The sequence below is a fragment of the Littorina saxatilis genome, linkage group LG1, assembly GCF_037325665.1.
Source record: "Littorina saxatilis isolate snail1 linkage group LG1, US_GU_Lsax_2.0, whole genome shotgun sequence".
Lineage (NCBI taxonomy): Eukaryota > Metazoa > Mollusca > Gastropoda > Littorinimorpha > Littorinidae > Littorina > Littorina saxatilis.
The window spans coordinates 43,348,616-43,365,596 of NC_090245.1; the positions used below are offsets into that span (position 1 = coordinate 43,348,616).

A 16,981-nucleotide genomic window follows, 5' to 3' on the forward strand; every position below is an offset into this window, starting at 1 on the left:
CCCTCTCTCTCGCCGACTGGGAACCAGTCCTTATCGAAAAGGCATCTGCAGATGCAATTTCGACAAATAAACCCCTTCCAGGCAAAATCTGGAAGTGGCTTCGTCCGCCGCTTCAAGAGCGACCTTGACGCGGGACGAAAACTCCGAGCGCGTCTGCTACCATCAACCGAACGAGAGTCCGACGTGGTAAGTGAAGGGGCTGGCTAAAAGGCCATAAGAGCCCGCGACGGGCGCTGAGCAGGGGAGGCCGGAGCCTGAAACCCTTTCCTGCCAGTCAACGGCCCAACCTCACCCCTGACTAAGAGGAGGATGAGAGGCGTCGAAGACCAAAGGCACAGGGAGTGAGGAGATCAGCAGAACCCACCAACTAAGTGTGTGGTAGCTGCTGATCCGCCTGAGGCAGGAAGCCTGCAAGCCCAAAGGGCAAAACCGTGTCCCACGTCACCGACGACCAAGAGGAAGTGACGGGAATGGAACCGGAAACACCGGGAGGAACCGGAAGTGCAGCAGACACAGAGGCACCATGCCAGAGCTGGTGCTGCACAAACTGATGGCTGAAGCCCGGTAACCAATAGGTAAACCCTAGGCCCGAAACGGCAGGGACAGCGACATGTCCGCTGCCGAACGACCTATACTTTCGACGAGCGCCGGAAGCGCAACTGTCGCGGACGACTGCTGACAAAAATCTAGGCTCAAACCGGATGGGACCATAGCAGGTCCACTATCCGGTGAGCCCACACTTCCGGCCGGAGCCAGAAGCGCAGCGGTCGCGTACGACTGCCGACGTAAGACAAGGCTCAAACCGAACGTGACAGTAGCCTGTGCACAAACCGGTGAACCTGCGCTTCCAGCCGGAACCGGAAGCACATCTGTCGCGTACGACTGCTGCCGTAGGGCAAGGCTCAAACCGGACGTGACAGCAGTCTGTGCACTCACCAGTGAACCTACACTTCCGGCCGGAACCGGAAGCGGCGCTGTCGCGGGCGACTGCTGAAGTAGGGCCAGGCTCGAACCAGAAGTGAGAGTAGCCTGTGCACTAACCAGTGAACCTACACTTCCGACCGGAACCGGAAGCTCAGCTGTCGCGGACGACTGCTGACGTAGGGTAAGGCTCAAACCGGACGTGACAGCAGCCTGTGCACTAACCGGTGAACCTACACTTCCGGCCGGAACCGGGAGCGCAGCTGCCGCGGACGACTGCTGACGTAAGGCGAGGCTCGAACCGGACGTGAACGTAGTCTGAACACTAGCCGGTGAACCTCTACTTCCTGCGTGAGCCGGAAGTGTAAGGTAATGCTCGAACCGGACGTGACAGCAGCCTGTGCACTACCGGTGAACCTACACTTCCGGCCGGAACCGGAAGCGCAGCTGCCGCGGACGACTGCTGACGTAAGGCAAGGCTCGAACCGGATGTGAACGTAGTCTGAACACTAGCCAGTGAGCCTTTTACTTCCGGCCGAAGCCGGAAACAGCTGTCGCGGACGATTGCTGACGTAAGGCGAGGTTCGAGCCGGACGTGAACGTAGTCTGGACACTAGCCGGTGAACCTCTGCTTCCAGGAACCGGAAGCGCAGCTGCCGTAAACGGCTGCTGCGAACACCAACCTTGCTGTGACCGGATCCCAGGAGGGACATGCACTGTTGCGCTACCGCAAGCGGAAGGCAACAAATGCCGGCCAGGAAGAGAAGAAGCAGGTCCCCACAGGGACAGTCCAGAAACGACACGGCGGCCAGCAGCCTGGTCTAGGGAAGACCCGGAGTCTGAAGGCACAGGCATCAAAAGACGCCAAGGAGAGACCGCCGCCTACCCCCCAGGCGGGGGGCAGAACTGGCGACGAAGTCCGCCGCGGCATAGCCTCGCGAACGAGGGTATCTATCTCTGGAAAGAAGTAAGAGATAAGAGTAGACCCCAGAGCACTAGACTCTGGAGCCTAAACAGAAGTAAACCAACAGCCTTAAAGGCAAAGACGGACGACTGAGAGCCAGACGGCAAATCGTCCGTAGCTAAAATAGGCCCGAAAAACTAAGTGATTCTTGGGCCAAAAACTACAAAGACAGAGATCCTCAAAAGGAAGAGGATGCTGAGGATTAGGGCTTAGCAGTGCCCAATGCCCTAACCCTCAGCCTTAGCTCCCTCTAATTCTCATTGACGGCCATGTTAACGCCGGGAGAAAATAAACAAACAACTGAAACTAACACCGTCCGAACGGACGCAAAAACGTTTCAGAAGCAAGCAAGGAGGGCAGCTAAAACCAGCTTAGGAGCTACCAAAGGCAGCTAAACAACAAGCTATACAAAGAGTTAAGCGTCCGAGTACGGACGAAAAAATCAACATAGCAAACAACAACGTGCTTAGCAAAAAATGGCGACCAAGAAGGAAACCACAACCACTGAAAATAGCCAAGTCCGAACGGACGCAAACATTTCAGAAGCAAGCACGCAAACAAACTAACACAAGCGTAGTAGCTACCAAAGGCAGCTAAACAACAAGCTACAAAAGCGTTAAGCGTCCGAGTACGGACGAAACATCAACATAGCAAAAAGCCACGTGCTAGCGAAAATGGCGACCAAGAAGGAAGCCCAACAACCGCTGAAAACTTCAAAGTTCAACAAATGTAAGAAATTCTCAGCAGAAAACAACGAAAAGTCAAAGAATATAAAGGAATGATCTCACCAGCTGCAAAGCCAGCAAGACGGGAGCCATGGCCGGTGGGTGTCAGCAGACACCAAAACAGCCAGAGCAAAGCCAAAACACGACCGTCCATCTCAAGTGATAGAAGTCGATTGATGCTAATCACGTGGTAGGCACCAATGGTGACATAGTCACCCACTAATGGGAGGCAACCGCGGGTGGCAAGTACCATGGTGCTGTCACTTTTTTAGTTGTGGTTGCTTCCCTTATACCTAGACGGGTAGCTTTTTATCATGACCTGAGCATTTCGAAGTGTGTCAATGCTATTATGTGATTCGGAGTAAGAATATGTAATTTAATTACATTTTTAGACCCAATGCAACCTCACAAAGTTACCCATTTAGTACAGTTTCCTGATGAAGCTTCCAGAAGCGAAAATTCGTAATCGTCTTGTGTCGTCTTTGTATAGTTGAGTACAGTAATCCTTTGTTTTTTAACTTCATTTCAGAGATTGTATTATCCTACAAACCCTTTCTTCTTATCATATCATATACACGGCCTATAGGGTAGATAAGCTTTTTGCCTGCTATATGATGTTTGCAATAAAAACAATGTTTTTTTTCTTTCTTTATTTTATGTAAATGTTCAGTGTTCATTTCTGGCATGCTTTCTGGCATTCTGTTGATCTGTGAAAATTACATTTTTAGACCCAATGCAACCTCACAAATTTACCCATTTCAGAGATTGCATTATCCGACAAACCCTTTCTTCTTATCATATAATTATGGCCTATAGGCTAGATAAGCCTTTTGCCTGCTATATGATGTTTGTAATAAAAACAATGTCTTTTTCTTTCTTTATTTTATTTTGTTAGTGTTCAGCGTTCATTTCTGGCATGCTTTTGTTGAAAAAATGTAAAGGTTAAAATGGACCTCAAACATAAATTGTTTCCAATACTTGTCGAGAGAATTTGAAGATATTGAGTCTTGAAACTGTGTTCTCTTTTTTGGTCTTGCCTTACACTGTGTCACTTATCCCTTCCCTCTGACAAACTAACCTTTCTTGCCAAACCACGTCGGTACAAAGCTTTTGTATTTGTTGACTCCAAGTCCAGTGCCACTGTGCAGTCCCTTTCTGCTTCCACTGCCTGTGTCAAATTAAGGAGCAAATGTTTCAATGAAGCAGAATACATCATATGAAATAAAATGTAAACACAAACATGAACAGTATTTATTACTATAACTGGCTATACAATAAGAGCACTTCTCGCTGAGAAGCACTTCATTTATCATGTTACATGCACCGTGACACACAGTCGGTGGTGAATTTTTGACAGCTTATTCCAGGTACGTAATTATCAGCAAATCTTCAGTTTTGGAACTTTTCATATCTTTCAGAGGAGTTATGGTAAATCTGACTAAACAAAAAACGCAAAAAATAATAATAATCATCCATGACAAAATATGATCTGCCACAGACTTTAGCCATTTGTTATTCAGACATATTATGCTACCTAAAGAATTGCTTCAGGGTACCAAAAAGGTAGTAAAGTCATGATACAGAAGTTTACCATTTAAGACCAGATCAGCTGTCTGGGAACTTCCAACCCCTTCAGTGCAACTATATCCACAGCTGGTAGCTTTGACAAAACAGAGTAGACAGTCTTCAGAAATAACTGCACACTGCAGTGTGGCAGAGTAAGAGCCCCTTTTACTGAGCCAAGCTTTTCCAAGTGAGGCGAAGCAACTAGCATTCTAGGGGTGGCTTTAACCTTTAATCACGACAAACAACTAAGTCTGATGTGTATGTTATGCAGTGTGCGCTTAATATGATACCCTTTTCTTTAACAAATATACTCATCTGAGCACACGATTTGTTGCAGCATTGACCACTGGCCCGGAGTGATAGCTGACAACATGTTTTGACCGAGGTTACGTGAGTTTGGCTTGAGCTCACTTGAGTTTAGAAAAACACACATGCTTAGCGATCACTGCCAGTGGTCGGAAAGCAATCGCGGCGTATCCTGGCTCGGATGTGCATATTTTCAAAAGAAAAGGGTATCGTATTGACTGCAGAACATACACATCAGAGTTAATAATGCGTCGTGATTGCAGGTTAAAGCCTCCCCTAGCATGCTAGTTGCTTCGCCTCACCTTGAAAAGCTTGGCGCAATAAAAGGGGCTCTCACTTTTCCACACCACTTAAAAATCCTGACATTTCTGGAAAACAGTTATTGAGAAGTACTTTTTTTTTTGGTCACGCATCACGCATCTTTGTTCCATGGGCGTGCTTTTAAAGTATTGATAGTATGATTGGCATGTCTGTTCAGGGGAGGTAATAATGACTTCAAATCAGTTTAGAATGGGAGTTTGCTGCGATTATTTCCTCTCGTGTCCAAGCCATTTAAAACACACTTGAGCACGACTTCCGGAAGGCTCTAGGTCGCGTAGTCTGCTAGCACATACAACAAGAAGAGCAAACGCTCGATCGAGTCACTTTCGCAGTTCTGAATATTATATGAGGCATCAGATGGACAGGAAGAAATTGCTATTCACAACACAATACAGATGTAAATAATTTGATGTAAAGAATAATCCTATAAAGTTTGAATCAAATCCGATGAATAGTTTCAGAGATATGATATTTCAATTTTTTTCCTTCAAGACATACCTGTGACCTTGAAAAAGGTCAAAGGTCACCAAAGCAGACGTCAAAGTGTAGAGGTCACTGGGAGTCACGTTCACATAAAATTTGAGCCCGGTCACTTTTATAGTTTCCGAGAAAAGCCCAACGTTAAGTTGTGTGTTGCCGAACAGAAAAGGCTAGTTATCTCCCTTGTTTTTCTGATAACCTTCGTAAAAGGCTACAGATGTAAATACTTTGATGTAAAGAATAATCCTACAAAGTTTCAATCACATCCGATGAACTTTGTCAAAAATATAAAATGTCTAATTTTTCCTTTGACGCTGACCTGTGACCTTGAAAAAGGTCAAAGGTCAACGAAACCATCGTTAAAGTGTAGAGGTCATTGGAGGTCACGACTAAACAAAATATGAGCCGGATCGCTTTGATAGTTTCCGAGAAAAGTCCAACGTTAAGGTGGTGTCTACGGACGGCCGGCCGGCCGGCCGGACAGACTAACACTGACCGATTACATAGAGTCACTTTTTCTCAAGTGACTCAAAAAGGAAGTAATGACCAATTAACAACAAACAAAAGTTGTTTGTATGATTTTCAGCACATGAGTGGAATGCATTCTCCGCTTCGTTTTCTTCTGCATTGCGAGTACCAGCAGCAACTTTCCCATTATTTATGGTTTCAACCTCCGCGCATTTTTGTGGCCAGGCAACCGACAGCTGCCCTTTACGCTCTGACATGTTGTTGAATAACTAAAAAAATTGGGGCACTAAGGAGCCTCTATCCACCTCAAGGATATAGACTCCAGGGGACGAATGTGTGCTTGGTGTGTGCGGGTAGTGGGGTATCAATAGGATGCCCTCCCTTGGACCACCCTAGTCTAGGGTTGTAGGCTGTGTCATGGTGGTTGGTTGCATATAGCCTGTACCTGCTTGCTGCTCTGCCTGCGCTTGTCTGTGTTGTATGTGACGGCTCTTATGACATTAGCTGCAGTCTAAGCGAGGTATCCATTGTGGTGTAATCCCTCCGGACTAGATAAGTACTGCTTGTCTCAAGACCGACCTTGCGCCTCCACGCTGGCAGCTCTGGAAACTGGGTAGCGCGAGCCCCCAGGCTAAGCAAGGCGGATCGGGGAGGAGGATCTGCCCCCATGACATGCGACATCCAGGCCCCTCCAGGGTGTGGATACGCCCTGGTGTCCACGAACAGATCACCCAGCTATGGGAAAATAGCACCTTCAGGGCATCCCAACGGTGGAACAGGCAGATGAGGAAGAGAATTCCCAACGGCTGTGAAGGCGGAGGAGGATGTCCTACTGAGTAGACCAGACTCAGTTTGTACCCATGGCAGGCAACTGGTCTAGGAGAAGCAACCTCCAAAGTCAAATCCCTGCAACGGCAGGATATCTGGGCCTCAACGGCAAGGCAGGCGGAAGAGGAGATTTATTTATTTACTTTTTCTCCCAACGGCTGCAATGGCGGACGAAGGCATTCCAGCTATGGGGAACTAGCCGGGCAGAATGGACTCGTCAGCTCAGTAAGGCAGCTATTCTTGGGGAGGGAGCAACCCGAGTAAAAGCTTCAACCGGGGTGGGATCCTCGGAGAAACAATCCCCCTTGTGCTCCCAGGGTAGGACATACGGGCCAGGAGCTAAGGGTGGGGTTTTTTGTTTGTTTGTTAATTTGTTGCTTAACGTCCAGCCGATTCCTGTTTACAAATGCACTAACCCATTACTTGTGTCCCAGCAGGCTTTAGTAAAACTAAATTAATACCTACTGGAAGATTACCAGTTTCCAGTATGTTAAAATAGGCTTAACCTATCTACTGCTGGACTTACATCAGAACACTAACAGATTAAACTATACATGAATCGCGAGACAAGCGGCAAGAGAGATTTTTGGAAAAAATACAGGTGAATGAGCAAGAAGGCAGAAAAAAGAAAAGAATTCATGAAGAAAAAGAGAGCATGACAGGAAAGAGGAACCAAAAATCTACCTAACAGCAAACTAGAAAGCTCCTGCGGTTCCAAAAACAGGAGGGGCCTTTAATTTCATAACCGCAGTGCCCCACTGCGGGATAAGGGCGGGGCAACCCCTACAGAAAACATAGAGGGCTGAAGACGGAGGTATGGAGCCTGCATGGCGCTTCTTGAACAAATGACTGTACCACGCATTATCTGCCATCATGAAACTTGGAGACAGAACTGATCATCGATATGGTGCTCGCCCTGTGAGGATCCACCAGGCAGGTGCAGCGCCGGGCTCCGCGCCTCAAAGGAGTCCACCCCCAGCGACTGGAGGTCCTTTCATCTTGTCCTGTGGAGCCAGGGGACAGAGAAGTAAAGCAACTGGCCGAAAAAACAGCAAGCCCAAAGTGAATCCCTCAATCAACATCATGCACTGGAACGCAGAGGGGGTTTCCAACAAGAAAGAGGAACTTGAACACTTCCTACACGAGAACAGCATCAACATCTGCTGTTTACAGGAGACACACCTGCAAGAAGGGAAGCCCTTCAAGATAAGAGGGTACCAGGTTTTTAGGAGCGACCGCCAGGGTAGAAAGAAGGGAAGAGTGATGACACTTGTCCGAAACAACATGAACGTGAGAGAAACCAACAGGTTTATGGAAGAAGCAGAGTATATTGAAGTCAAGATCACCACCAATGACAGCACACTAAACATCGTCAACTACTACTGGCCCCAATGACAAGATGCTGTCACTTGACTCTATCCAGGTCCCAGAGAGCGGCTTCCTCATCACTGGAGACTTTAACAGCCAGTCCCAGAGCTGGGGATACAACACCTTAGACAAGCGAGGGGAAGACATAGAAACCTGGCAAGATGACCACCATCTGATACTTGTCAACGACCCAACAGATTCACCAACATTCTACTCGCGCCGCTGGCACTCAACAACAACACCTGACCTGGCTCTCTGCACAGACGATATCCACAAGAACATCACCAGAAAAGTAGAACATCAGCTTGGTGGAAGTGACCATCGCCCAGTGCTCCTTACCATCAGCGGAGACTCAACACCCGGGCAGCCCCTCCATGCAAGATGGAACTACAAGAAGGCGAAATGGGGCATCTTTGGTATACGTTCAAATGAACTGACCAGGGATATTGCAGTGGAGGGTAGGAACATCAACACAGTGGTGAAAGAATTCAACGCCAGCATCACCCAGGCAGCAAAGGACAGTATACCCCGCGGAGTGACTACATCCCATACTGGTCCGACGAGTTACAGAGGACAGATAATGCACTATCAAGAGCTAGAGAAGAAGCTGAGAACATCCCCAGTTTGGAAAACAACATTAAGCTCCAAGAAAGCAAAGCAAAGCACATAAGAACAAAGCTTGAGTGTAAAAGAAGAGGCTGGCGAGAAAAGACAGCAGGGCTAAACATGGAAAAAGACACCACAAAGCTCTGGAAACTTACAAGAGCACTGAATGATGAAGGCAACAAGGGGCAGAAGATCACTCTTGAAGAAGAAAATAAAACCATCACAGGAAAAGAAGCTGCAGACACCTTTGCAAAGCTTTACGAGAAAGAAAGCGACACCACCATTCCTCTACCTCTACAAAAGGAAGTCAGAAGAGAACAGAGGGAGAGAACATCTTGAACACGCGGCCAGTACAACCGGCCTTGACACGGAACGATTCAAGGGGGGCAATCTCAAGTCATCTGAAAGAGGGAAATCCAAACGCAATCCGCCTTGTTCGATTTTATGGGCTTGGACGATAGAGAAAAATAAGTAAAGCAAAAGCTGGAGTCCAGTCTGGACGAAACTGCTATCAAGAACGCAGAATTGATTTTTTCAGAGGTTTTTTTTTAGCCGTAAGCGCCATTTCTCATTTCGAATTTCTCATAACAGCTGTTCACCGCAGAGAAACCAACAAAGGGGCCTCACTCTGGAAGAGTTTCCTGCTCCGATAAACATGGCGCTTACGGCTAAAAACAACTCAGAAAAAATCAATTCTGCGTTCTTGATAGCAGTTTCGTCCAGACTGGACTCCAGCTTTTGCTTTTCTTATTTTTCTCTATCGTCCAAGCCCATAAAATCGAACAAGGCGGATTGCGTTTGGATTTCCCTTCTCAGATGACTGAGATTGCCCCCCTTGAATCGTTCCGTGTCAAGGCCAGTTGTACTGGCCGCGTGTTCAAGATGAGGGAGAGAAGAGAAGGAACTGTCCAAGAAGCCATGCAGCATGACGGTGTTGGGCGCAAAGTAAGAATCCGGGGCAGAGTTGGAAAAATCGGGGTTTCCCGAAACCTCATTTGATTTCCAACAAAGCGCCGCATTTCCGGAAACGAGCTGCCTCGTTCTAGAAATGGCAACCCTTCAACTGGCACAACAAAGTATACCCTTTTCACAGGTCATGAATAAGGTATATGAAAAAGCAAGGTCTTATACAGGGGAAGTCTTGAATTGGGGGTGTGGGGGTACACTGTGTAACAATTCTCTCGAGTGACACTCAGCGCATGCAGCCTGCTAGCTAGTTGCTGCTGTCTCGATCTATTTTGAACAGAATGATTTTTTTTCTCAGAGTAGAGTGTTAGTTTGTTACAACAGGCTGAAATCATCTTTAATTTTAATCAACATTTTGCAACAATCAATCACATCAATATAGCGCACAGATTCAGTTGCACATTACGTTTCAAGAGCCTAAATTACCATGCAGTGACAAGAGCCTACTCAATAAAGGGACGTAATGCTGTCTCTGCAGCCCAGAGAGACTGTGTGTGAGTTTAATCAGTTAAGGGCTGAGTAAAAAATGATTACAATCGATAGTTACCAGTGAAAAGTTATATCGGAACACTCTTGTTGTGTTTTTGTTGTTGTAAAATGTAAGATCTGAAACGTTAAAAATTACGTAAAATTGGTGCGTTTGGGTCGAGTGGGATGGGTCGTTGAACTGTGTTGTTACAGCCCGCCGAAGTTATCAAAAGTGTTTTTGCTTTTTGGTTGGTATGGTGCGTTATACAATGCATCTGCTTTTTCAAGACTAAGCATTGATCACTTTAAAACACAAGGATCATCATAGGCCATCATGACTTGTATCATTTTACATCGCATTCTAAGAAAGAGCAGAATTCTCACTATGCGCGCGGTACATTTCTAGAATCGCGTAGCGCAAAGTTGGAATTCCTACAATGGCGGCCATTGTTGGAATTCCAACAAAGCGCAGGTCATTTCCGGAAAAGCGCCGATGACGAGATGGGTCGCAACAACATCACCATGGCTGAACTGAAGACTGCCATCAAGAAACTGAAGCAGAAAAAATCTCCAGGTCCAGACAACATCACTAATGAGATGCTGCAACACCTAGGAAACTCAGCTCTTCAGAAGCTCCTGGACATTTACAACCTCAGCTGGAGACAAGGACAGGTACCTCAGTGCTGGAAAGAAGCCTGGATGATCCCAGTGCTAAAGAAGGAAAAGAACAAGACAAAAGCCCAGAGCTATCGCCCTATCAGCATGACAAGCTGCGTCTGCAAGACCATAGAGCGCATTATCAACCAGCGCCTGCAGCTGTACTTGGAGTCGGAGAGCATCATCGTCCCAGAGCAGGCCGGCTTTCGACAGTACAGAAGTCAATCAATCAATGAGTCTTATATCGCGCATATTCCGTGGGTACAGTTCTAGGCGCTCTGCAGTGATGCCGTGTGAGATAAAATTTTATACGGCCAGTAGATTGCAGCCATTTCGGCGCATATTTACCTTTCACGGCCTATTATTCCAAGTCACACGGGTATAGGTAGACAATTATTAACTGTGCCTAAGCAATTTTGCCAGGAAAGACCCTTTTGTCAATCGTGGGATCTTTAACGTGCACACCCAATGTAGTGTACACGGGGGGACCAGACAACCCATTTTGCCCAAGTCATTGAGGATGCTTTCCAGGCCCAGAAGGTCACCCTGGCAATCTTCATTGATCTGCAGAAAGCTTTTGACAAGGTTTGGAAAGACGGACTCCTGGTTAAACTCCTGCGGAGCGGTATCAGAGGCAACATGTACCAGTGGACCAAATCTTACCTGCACAACAGAAGAGCCAGAGTGCTGGTAGATGGTCACTGTGGCCAGAAGGTGCTGCTCCGCCAAGGAGTGCCACAGGGAGGAGTCCTCTCGCCCACCTTGTTCATACTCTTCATCAACGACCTTGTGCCCGAGTTGCCCAGTAGAGTCCATGCAGCACTGTATGCTGATGACCTTGTTCTCTGGTGCACTGAGGAGCATGCAACAACTGCGATCTACAGGATGCAACTTGCCCTCGAGAAAGTTGCAGCTTGGGCAGACAACTGGTGTGTAACCGTTAACAGAGACAAGACAACAGCTACTCTCTTCACACTCTCCGCCAAAGTACAACCTGGAAGACTGATGTTGGGTGACACGCCACTGAAATTTGAAGACCAGCAAACTTACCTCGGAGTCACGTATGACAAACGCATGACATGGAAACATCACATCATGAATGTGGAAGCAAATGCCAGAAGAAAACTGAACATCATAAGGAAACTGGCAGGATCACAATGGGGCGCAAACGAAAAGATCCTCAAGACAGTGTACCAGGGGACCGTACGACCTCACCTTGAGTACGGATCTAGCTCTTGGATGACAGCAGCCAAGACGCACCTTCAAACCCTAGAGAAAGTCCAAAATCAAGCGCTGAGAATCATCACAGGCGCTATGAAGACAACCCCAATAGACAAGATGCAACAGGTGACCGGCATACCTCCACTCAGCAAGAGAAGAGAATGCAAAGCGATGGTACAAGACATCAAGTACCAGTGCATTCCAGACCACCAAATGAATGCAAGGATGAAGCAGCTCTCTTCTGGCAGGCTAAAGAGATCAAGCTATGCGACTGAGACACGGGCCCTGAAGAGAGAACACCAAGCAAAGATGCCTGAACTGGTTCACCCATCACACTTCTCCCTTGAAGATTTTTTGTAACGTGCGCCACACACAAGACAGAAGTCGCAGCACAGGCTTCATGTTTCACCCAGTCACATTATTCTGACACCGGACCAACCAGTCCTAGCACTAACCCCATAATGCCAGGCGGAGCAGCCACTAGATTGCCAATTTTAAAGTCTTAAATATGACCCGGCCGGGGTTCGAACCCACGAACTCCCGATCACGGGGCGGACGCCTTACCACCAGGCCAACCGTGCCGGTTCTCCCTTGAAGAACCACCCTGGAAAAACAACCTTGAAAACGTGTCCATCCAGACCACAGTTCCTCATCTCACAACAAAAGATGAACAGAGCGATGTGCAGAAGAAAGCCCTGACACTTGCCATGCTCGACGAAAGATACCCCCAAGAAGCATGGATGCGGGTCTTTACAGATGGGTCCGCCACAGACGCCGTCAAGAGAGGAGGAGCTGGTGTCTACATCCAACACCCCAGTGGAGAGTGGCAAGCAGAGGCTATACCAACTGGCCTCCACTGCACCAACTACATAACAGAGGAAAAGCGCTTATACACGCAGCCAATACCATCAGCAGCAAGGTCAATCCCGACACCCACGTTGTCTTCCTGACTGATGCCTTGTCTGTGCTGCAAGCAGTCAACAACAACAAACTCCCTCAGCTTACAACGACACTTCATAACATCAAGTGTCTGAGGACTGTATTGCAGTGGGTCCCCTCACACTGCGGGAAGGAGGGGAACGAACAAGCGGATAAAATGGCCAAACTGGGTGTGGAGGACGAACAAGAAGAAAACCCAGTGAGCTCCACAGAGATGAAAACCATCATAAAGTCTCTGCTTAAAACCCCCCCAAAGCACGACAGCTACCACTAACTGTCAAGGCCTGAACAGGTACAGTGGAGTCCGGGTACAACGAATCTCAAGGGAGATACATTTTAGTTCGTTATATCAGTAATTCGCTGCAGAGTTTTCAACTCTAAATGGCCTCAAGACAAGTTTTCCCACTCACCTTCAAATGATCGTCCCATCAATCTTTCCTTGGAGAGTACAATCTCTGCATGTTTTCAACAGCTTCATAATATAATCCATAGAGAGCTCCAGCAAACTAACAGCGGGAGGTGCACGAAAAGCGTCAGTTTTCACAATAAAACTTTGACTCGCTCATTCACGGGACATAACTGCACTCCGGACTGTCCACAGTGTTGAGCAATTTAGGAGACTTTACTGCCTGAGGAGAGTATTGATTCAAATGAACGCGTGGTTCTAAATCGCGTCACTCGGTCACGGATCGGAGAAAACAAAAAAACAGTTCCAGATTTCGAAACCATGTTCGTCAGCCATTGTTTTTAGCAAGACAGACCACATGTGCACGAGCTTCGCTGACGTACATCGCAAAATGTCATGACGTCACCACAACTTTCGGTTTTGGTTCGATCTGTGCACCTCCCGCTGTTAGTTTGTTCAAAGTTCGCTCATCACGCGATGTGCACTTGTGTTTGTGTATTTTTGTCTTTGGAGACAATTATTGACATCAGTTCGTTGTAGCCTTGTGACTTTTAGAGACAAAACGGCTCTGGGGCGATGAAAACGTGTTTGTTATAAGAGGGGTTTGTTATGCAAATGAGTTCAAAAGGTTCGTTGTAGCCGGAAAGTAACAAGTAAGAAATAGAAGGCTGTCTGCCGGGAAATCAATGGCAGTTCGTTAAAAGCGGGATTTCGTTATACCCAGGTTCGTTATAGCTGGACTCCACTGTAGTCATTTTCCGCCTGAGAACAGGACACAACAGAATGCAACAACACCTGCACAAAAAACTGCGAGCCGTGCCCTCCCCCATGTGTCCCTGTGGAGACGCAGAGCAGGATGCAGCCCACATCCTGCAGGACTGCAGGAATCTCCAGCCCCTGAGGAGAGAGATCTGGACCAGGCCGGTGCCCCTTCATGAGAAGCTGCATGGACCTGTTGAGGCTCTTCATAAGACCACCAGCTTCATTACCAGAGCTGGACTCCAAGTTTAGCATTGGCGAACGACAAGAAGAAGACTAAACAAAATTCTGATCAAGGAGCTAGTGCTTGATTCAGAAAAAAGTACTCACTTGATTCAGACGCAAGAAACAAAGTGCACGGTTTGTGTAGACAGTGGCACGATCAGCAAAGATGCTCAGACACTGTGTGTAAAACTTGACTGCCTTCTCGAACTCACCCTAAAAGAGAAGAAAAACAAGAAGGGCAAAGCCCATACGACTCACATGCTTGACCTTGACCTTCAGGGTCAAGGTCAAATAACTAAACCTAGCAATGACATCATACACTAAGAACTGCTTTACACATTTTTCCTACCAAAATATATGTGACCTTGACCCAAGGTCAAGGTCATCCAAGGTCATGCAACACAAAGCTGTTAATTCAAGACATAGGAAGTACAATGGTGCTTATTGGCTCTTTCTACCATGAGATATGGTCACTTTTAGTGGTTCACTACCTTATTTTGGTCACATTTCATAAGGGTCAAAGTGACCTTGACCTTGATCATATGTGACCAAATGTGTCTCATGATGAAAGCATAACATGTGCCCCACATAATTTTTAAGTTTGAAACAGTTATCTTCCATAGTTCAGGGTCAAGGTCACTTCAAAATATGTATACAATCCAACTTTGAAGAGCTCCTGTGACCTTGACCAAACTGGTATCAAAAGATGGGGCTTACTTTACCCTATATATCATATATAGGTGAGGTATTGAATCTCAAAAACTTCAGAGAAAATGGGAAAAATGTGAAAAATAGCTGTTTTTTAGACAACATTTATGGCCCCTGCGACCTTGACCTTGAAGCAAGGTCAAGATGCTATGTATGTTTTTTGGGGCCTTGTCATCATACACCATCTTGCCAAATTTGGTACTGATAGACTGAATAGTGTCCAAGAAATATCCAACGTTAAAGTTTGTCCGGACGGACGGACGACTCGGGTGAGTACATAGACTCACTTTTGCTTCGCATGTGAGTCAAAAAGAGACCCTAAAACATCTTGTATGTACCAATATCTTACACAACTTTTCATGCATCTACGTGTATAAATATGTTCTCTGTGTCATATTTGCACGATCATTTCAAAAACATAGAATCACAAAATAACCAAAATAATTATTTTCAAGTGTCATGTTTGCTTGTGTGAGCGAGAGAGAGAGAGAGAGAGAGAGAGAGATATAGAGAGAGATATAGAGATATATATATATATATAGAGAGAGAGAGAGAGAGAGAGAGAGACACAGAGTCAGTTTTACTTTTAGTAAGCAAGAACATTCTGAAGGCTTTTGCGTTTGGCTTTGTTTGCTCTCTTAAACATTTAACATGTGTCGGCTTATGGGATATTCTGATGATAATGTACCTTTCCAAAATACACGTTTCCTTCTTCTTTCACAGCCTGAAACAATTCTTCTTTTTTCTTCAAGCAGTTTGTTTGGTTGTCCAAGCCTGCTTCTTCTCCTCCTGATTAAACAAACAAATAATTGTTCAGCATTGATTGTTACAGAATCAAGTTTTCATCACAAATATTATCAAGAATACTCACATGAAATAAGCTCTGTATCCAATATGGGAAACACCTCAAATTTGTAGGAAATATATAATGATTTCTGAAAATAGCTGACCTGAAATTTTTGAAGTGCTCTAACCATGCATACAGCATCTGAAATGTGGCAGATAGGATCTTATTCACTAGCAACTTAACTAAGGACTGAAATGTGCATTCACAAAGGATAAATCATGTGAGTGATGTTTTACATAGGGTTAACAAACCGGCCGCTTTCCTACTACAAATTTCCCTACATAAACAGATGTGAACATAATATTCATACGCAAGGAATAGGATGAACAAAAATATTCAACACTTAATGCTACATGTACTTTTACATAGTCAACTTTTGAGCATCTGGCCATTTTGGCTCTAACCATCTTCATACCAGAGGTTGAATCCAATGTCTACTGAGTAAAGTCTTGTTCTTTTATTTGTAACTATTTGTATGACTGTTAACTACAAAGACCATTATGTCAATGTACTTGCGAATGTTTTTGTGTGTTTTTCAAAAATCCTGTCACCAACCTTTCTGGGCTTTAAAAAAAAATTATTCTGGATTTTGGAACATTAGCAGTCTATTTGTTTTGAACGTTTGGCACGGATAGCTTGATGCCATTAAAATACATGTGAGAAAAACGACAAAACAAAACAAAATTCTAGTCCACTCGTTTACAACAACAAAATCTTTGAAGCACTAACTCGTCCAAGCATTTAAACTAGCTTTGTTTGGAAACAGTTGATTGTGTAGGCTGTCATTGTCAAGGTTTCTGCTTTACAATTAAATGATAAGAGCTAAATGCTCCATCTCACTTTTCATACCCGCTTCATCTCCTTTCTGCATGCCACCTTTGCCCCTGACGCTGTAGTGCAGGGTAGAACCCTCTGTCATCCCCAGGGCTGCATCATCCGTCATGGTTCGACCATCAACAGTGACGTGCAGCAACTTTTCCGGCACCTTAGTCGCTACAGAAATCACTTCACGGACCTCTGCTGCTGTCGCTGTCCATGGGATTGATGTTGCAACAGTCGTGGTTCCCTTGATGAATACCTCTCTCACAGAGGTCCTCTGGTTTTCTTTTTCTGAGGGTTCCAGGGCCTTTAAGAACATCTACGGTGTTACATAACAATCACTGAACATATCTTCAAGCTATAAAACTTAAAATGCATATTCACTTTGATAAGTTAATAAGATAGCCCGGGCA

General features: G+C 45.9%; 1 protein-coding gene and 1 long non-coding RNA gene across 2 annotated transcripts in view; both read right to left on the reverse strand.

Moving 5' to 3' along the window:
- Window positions 1-16,888, reverse strand: part of LOC138970619 (uncharacterized) — a 42,809-nt gene extending 25,921 nt beyond the window's left edge. The window contains exons 1-4 of the mRNA XM_070343086.1: window positions 16,599-16,888; window positions 15,591-15,691; window positions 14,300-14,407; window positions 3,689-3,778 (exon numbers count right to left, since the gene is read on the reverse strand). Of these exons, the coding sequence (XP_070199187.1) occupies window positions 3,689-3,778; window positions 14,300-14,407; window positions 15,591-15,691; window positions 16,599-16,887 (588 nt within the window). The 5' untranslated portion in view covers window position 16,888. The remainder of the gene's footprint in view (window positions 1-3,688; window positions 3,779-14,299; window positions 14,408-15,590; window positions 15,692-16,598) is intronic.
- LOC138970656 (uncharacterized) overlaps window positions 1-16,981 on the reverse strand; it is a 273,936-nt gene that overhangs the window by 51,446 nt on the left and 205,509 nt on the right. The gene's annotated exons all lie outside the window — the stretch shown is intronic.